Genomic DNA, 6000 nt, shown 5'->3' with positions numbered 1-6000 from the left:
AGAGCACACTGTGATGTTAGCAAGTATTTTTGAAGCTGCCCTGGCACTGATTGACACCGAGCATTTGTAAAGCTGCCTCGACTCTATTTCTTGCCTAACTTCCTACAGGGAAAAAGTATCTCCAACACTTAATGATGCACTTGTTACAAGGTTAACTCACATCACAAAGTCACAACCAAATGCCAAGTCCTGTTCTAATGAAGGAAACTGGCCATCTTGAAATGTCCACTCATCTCCATGTTTTCTTGTTTCGGTTTTTCAGATAAAACTCCAGCAGTCCTAGTAGAATGAGTATCGGGACCTTCCTTTCTTTTGAGTGAATTGTGGGCAATCTGTTTTCTTTCCCTAGATTACCTTTAGTCACCTGGGCTCCACTGCTGATTACTGTGCTTGAAGGGAGGCCATCAGGGTTAGCTGAGTGTGAATGGGCAGCAGCACAGACAAGCAAACTGAAGAAACAGAGACTTAACTACAGCTGGATGCTGGGTCCATCTTGTTTCATAATTGTTGCTGCACCCACAGGAGAAAATGAAAGCCATAGAGGAAGCTCAAGCCACAGAGGCACAAAATAGTAGGACCCTCATTTCCTTGGAACATGCATAGAAATGTCATTTAATTTATATAGGTCCAAGAAGGATAACTTTCAAACAATTCCATGTGGCCCCCTGTATACACGTCTATATGTGTGGTTCGAGATCTATTATAGTATTTTATAACCTGTGTGTACCTGCTAAGTGTAGATTATAAAAGATGTGAGTAAAATATGTTTGCCCATCCCCCTACTGTTTACAGTTTGGTATCCTCCCAGGTTCTGGATTGGCCATTATTGGAAACAGGATACTGGGCTTGTTGGATCCTCAGTCTGACCCAGTATGGCAAGCTCTTACGCTCTTACATAGACAAATCTGTTTCATTTATGCGTGAGTATCAGCAATGCGTTGAAGTGCATGCTTTTTCTACCTAATTTATAAACATGCACACACAAAAAATTAAAAATTGCTCACGTGAAACCCTGATTTATATGCAGAAGTCGGCATAATTTTAAAACATGTGCAAGTAATTAAAATGACCAGTTTGCTGATACCTCTACCAGTTCACCCAGTCCATCCCCAGTTCTTTGAGACCCTCCTAGTACTTCACCCTGCACTCCTCCCACCCAGCCGATAGCAGGCAACAGATGACTCTATCATTTGTGCTACACAATCAGCAGTGTAAAATCATGCAAATGACTTGTCTAATGTATTTGTGGAAATCTCTTATAAAATAGCAACTTATGTTGGTTCCACTCTAGAATGTCTTTTTCTGCAGGTAAATTTGCATGCAAAACCAAAAATAACGCTCATCCTTTTTATCTATAGAAAATAGCTTGTGTGCAAATACAAGCTACTTATATGCATATATGCTTATTTTATGTGCACAACTCTTTTGAAAATGAACTCGACAATGTTAATTTGTGAAACAAAGCTTTTGAGATCCCTTTTTTTACAAGACTTTTTTTTTACCTTCGTATTCCTCCAGTGTATAGCAGCAAAGATGGGTACATTGAAATAAGAGGATTGCTCCTTCCCACTGAGCTCCACAGAGATGTTAAAACTGTGATCAAATATCAGTCACAGCAATGTGGCAGCTCAGGGCTCTTGCACCTTCAGCTACATATCAAAAACAATGAAAAATAACAGCAATAAATTCCCCACCCCCTCAGAAAAGGTATTATTAAAATGGTATCAAATGTATTATAGTACACCGACATCCTTCTTTTAAAAAGTTGTGTTTCTCATTATCTTGACCCGAATGGCATCACTTTAAGCACCTCTGCTGCACTTATCTGAGAAACTCAGATGCAGCCGATAACTTCACACTTTAACAATACACTGCTGTTCCCGAGTGTGGGTGATACTCTCAAACTTTAAACATCCAATGTTCTCTGTCTTCCTTACTGCTGCTCACATGCATTAACCTTCCAAACAGAGAATTATTAGAATACAATTGCTAAAAATCAAATCTCCTTTTGCAAAACTTTCTTGATGCTTGAAGTTTTGTGCTCTGTTAATTTATTCTAGGTTCCTTGTTTTGATCACTTCTTCTAGTTTTATTTTTACATCTACTACTTTTAGAGCTTTTGACCAAGAATATGAAGTGAATCCAAAACACTACAGTTCATTAGACAACAGTATATCATTAATAGATTATATGAATAAAAGTTACATTAAGACGGCATACTGCAGTTTGAGGATGATCAAACTAATTCCAAAGGACTACTAGGTAACAGGTTTATGTATCCATGCACCTTAGTCAAAGTTTAGAAACTGTTTATTATTTCAACCTGATTGCACATCTTTATCAAGAGTGTGGTTCATCAAAAGATCTGTCTGTGGCACACGGAGGCAGGACTCACGTGGAAGAGACTTATCCAGCACTCAAAGGCAAGTAGCTCTCTCTGACTGATTCCTGTAGCACTCTGTGGACAAAATAACTCCCATGTCAGACAGATGTCCCAGTCAATGGGCTGTGTCTGAGTACTTGAGAAGAATCTGTTTAAGTTATGACAGGAATGGCAGGATTTTTAAAGAAGCACTGAAAGAGAACAATCTCTAATAGGCAAGAGACCAAGAAATGTTATTTTAGCATGTAAAAAATTAAAAATTAACATGATTTAACTACTTGTCTTTTGCCAGCAAAAAGTAAGCACCAAACTGGCAAATTAGATTTCTCAAAGCAGCTGAAATCCAGAATCAAAAAGGTAAGTTCTAAAACTTGTATCTGTACTTAATGAACAAGGCCAAAAAAAAAAAAAAACACTGCAAAGGGGAAAGGAAAAAAATCACTTAAATTATATCCATGCGACTGTGTGGCTCCCTACAACAGGTGTCAGCAGTCTGAACAAAATATATTCCAAACGGTGGTGGAAAGGAACCACATAGCCATTTTCAGCCAATCTTTTGCTGCTGAATAGAGCCCGAAAATCAGCAGATTCCAAACATTTTCTCACAGCATCACTAAAGGTAACTATCAATATCATGTCTGATGGTGTTAAAAAAAAAAATAAACCATCTATACAGCAGACTGATCGTAATAAATACTTTCACAAGGAATCTGGACTTCCACTTCCCCCAACATTTCAAATTATTTAATACATAATGTACCTCAATGTAAGAAAACAAACATAATTAAACAACTTACTTCCTGTCCAAAAGATTATTTTTGCAACATTTAAAATCGAATTAAGCCTCAAAGGTCCTTATTCACATAAGCCCTTTTACCCATAGACAGTGAATGGATAAAAAAAAGCCTTAGTGAATCAGGATCTAGTGTTCTCGTTTATGAAGAAGGCTGGATTTGTTCAATATCCTGCATGGCTATGTTTAGACTAGAGGTATGGTCCCAATGCCACTGGATGGCAGAAGACTGAAGGAATCTGATGGACGATCCAAGAAAACGCTCAGTCTTTAAAAACTAGAGTTACTTTGGCTTATCTTATCTACCCATTGGATTGTCCTCACCAACCACTTACAGAAATATTAAAAACAGTCTGCACCAACCCAATCTGAAAAATAACCTTTCTAGTTTCAAGATTTTGGTTTTTCCCACAAAGAACATTTTTTTAAAATGGAGGGCTGTAAATTGGATTTGGTTTCTCTAGTTCTTGCAAGTCTATAGTACAAACTAATTATGTTAGGTAGTTATTTTTGCCCATATTTGCTCCTGCTCCATCACCTTCTCATTTGCAGTGCAGACCACTAAAACCAGCAGATTTCCATGGGGCTGGGGATGACATGTGAATAGCTTCATGCAAAGCTATGGTGTTCCCAGATTACCTGCAGGAGTCCACGGCATTCTAGCAGCTTGTGTTGTATGTTTGCCAACAAATGATCAACATATTTCTAAAAAAATAAAAAAATAAACAATATTTCACAATAAATAACAGAACTGAAAGCCAATGCACCTATAAAATAAAATAACACTCTAATGAGATCTCCAGATCAAATACACTTTGTACTCTCTGCAGCCAAAAATAACATTTCTAGCAGAAAAAGAATCATTTAGAAACCTAGTTGGAAACATTCACATATTTTGGAAACAGGTGGATTGCCGGCTGGTCATGTCTCGGGTGGAACATGTAGCGCGCAGTGATTCTATTCAGCTCCATCGGTTAAAATAAGGTCCGTTCCTGCACTGCTTTCCTCTTTCTTCAGAACGGGCCAAATCTGGATGCAAACAACACATTGGAGCGGGACGTCCCGCTTGAACTGTGGCTGAAGTTTGAAGATGATGTTTTCGTGATGAACTGCGACGTTGTTGGCAGGAAATTCCTAAAAAGTGGTTCACAAAAGAAAAGCCGAATCACGACAGGCAGCAAGATCCAATAATTGCATTGCTCATTTAGTAACAGTAACATCTCTGGGCCAGATTTAAGTTCCAGTCAAGAGTAAAGCAAAAGAACAAAATGGGAAAGAGCCTGCACGTTGACTTCCTTGCACACATGGATTTAACTTGAACCTCTGGCAAGGAAAAAAACAATTCCACATAGGAAACTGTAAAAACAAAAACTGGGGCAAAATACATTTAAGGGACTTTTGCCCATTTCTTAAATTGAGCATGTTCAGGAAAACGGTCCCCAGTGCTTACTGCACTACCTTTATTTTCTGTTTGCCCCAAATTGTAAACCAGTCCTTAGCATTTCAGTTCTGACAATAGGATGAATTATAGTTTTGTGCAAAGTGTAGCTATATTCCAGGAACTTCTGTCCAATAGGGGGAGTTTTGGATATGGTTGCACCAAGTTCCATCATAGTTACAACTGGATGGAACCAGCTGTTGCAATACCCTTGAGGTCTGGAAAACTTTATATGCTTGCAATGATAAACATTTTCTCTTTCCCAATATATTTTGAAACCAACTGCTCTGGGCAGGTAGTTTAGTTAGGGTGCCTTCTGGTGTGCTTTGTTTTTTTGGGGGGTTTTTTGGTACTCAATGTACCTTGTACTGGGCCGGGATGCAAAGGTACAAAGAGAAAAGCATTTCATTTGAGCAGAAAAAGGCATGCTAGTTTTGCAGTACATGTTTACCATCGGATGTCAATCATAGCAGAAAATTCTGTAAAACTAAGCCTACCGTCCGGCTACTGGACATGCAGAGTGCAATTTTCAAAGCCATTTCTCCAAGTAAACTGCTGTCCGTAGCATGCATGCTTTTAGCACAGGTACAAAAGTCTGCCCCCCTCCGCCCGCCCAATAGAGTGACAATTTTCCATGGGATTTGCCCAGGCTGCTAACCAGTTACTCTGATAAATGCCCCAGGGTGAAAACTGCCTTCCCGTCAGGGATGAATAGTACATGAGCTATTCCACAGAAGAGGCAGGACTGAGAGTAAGGGAGGCACCGTAGGAACAAGGATTTCATTTTGAAATTCTTGCCATCCTTTATCACACATACGTTGACCCTGATGTAAAACAGTTGCAAAATCCACAGGAACTTTTGCAAACGTAGTCCCCACTGGCCCCAAATTTTGTAAGGGAAAATCCACCAGGAGTTTGCTTTTGAAAATTGGTTTGCAAGTGCAGGGGTACAAAATAATTGCAAGCTGCACAAGAGGCTTAAAAATCACTCTCCATTAGGCACTTTGAGGTCAATAAAGGGTTTTTTCCAGCTAAGTTTTGGACTTACTGGACAACCCCAAGTTTTAACTATCCTGCCCCGCTGAAAGACTGAGCCAAATAAAAAGAGGCAGGGCAGGGTGGTTCTGAGGACATGGCTTAAATTTATTTGGCTAATTCTGATACTGAGGGCGAGCTGGGTAAAGTTACTGTATCTGGCTAACTCTGCAGAAAAAGTGCAGGGGTCAGAGATCATGTGATGCGCTAACCTCTAGCAGCTCGGTGTGTGAGCTCCAACCCGATCCTTAAATATATCCTTAAAAAAATTCATGGAGTGCTGTCTTCTAAGGAAAAAATGAATGCTAAATATTGACAGAGGTGCACTATAACAAAGTTTTGAGTGGAAAA

The 6000-nt window shown here is 39.3% G+C and overlaps 1 protein-coding gene across 5 annotated transcripts in view; it reads right to left on the bottom strand.

Annotated features, from left to right (window-relative positions):
- Nucleotides 1-2740: 2740 nt before the first annotated feature.
- TTLL7 (tubulin tyrosine ligase like 7) overlaps nt 2741-6000 on the bottom strand; it is a 291830-nt gene continuing 288570 nt past the window's right edge. For 2 of the 5 annotated variants that reach the window (XM_029618375.1, XM_029618376.1), the window contains exon 23: nt 2741-4310. In XM_029618375.1, coding sequence (XP_029474235.1) covers nt 4190-4310 — 121 coding nt within the window. In that variant the 3' untranslated portion in view covers nt 2741-4189. The remainder of the gene's footprint in view (nt 4311-6000) is intronic. The other 3 variants (XM_029618378.1, XM_029618377.1, XM_029618379.1) reach the window with 2 other exon arrangements.

This window comes from Rhinatrema bivittatum, chromosome 10, assembly GCF_901001135.1.
Source record: "Rhinatrema bivittatum chromosome 10, aRhiBiv1.1, whole genome shotgun sequence".
Taxonomy (NCBI): domain Eukaryota; kingdom Metazoa; phylum Chordata; class Amphibia; order Gymnophiona; family Rhinatrematidae; genus Rhinatrema; species Rhinatrema bivittatum.
The sequence above is the reverse complement of the archived record's forward strand: the minus strand, read 5'-3'. Positions and strand labels throughout refer to the sequence as shown.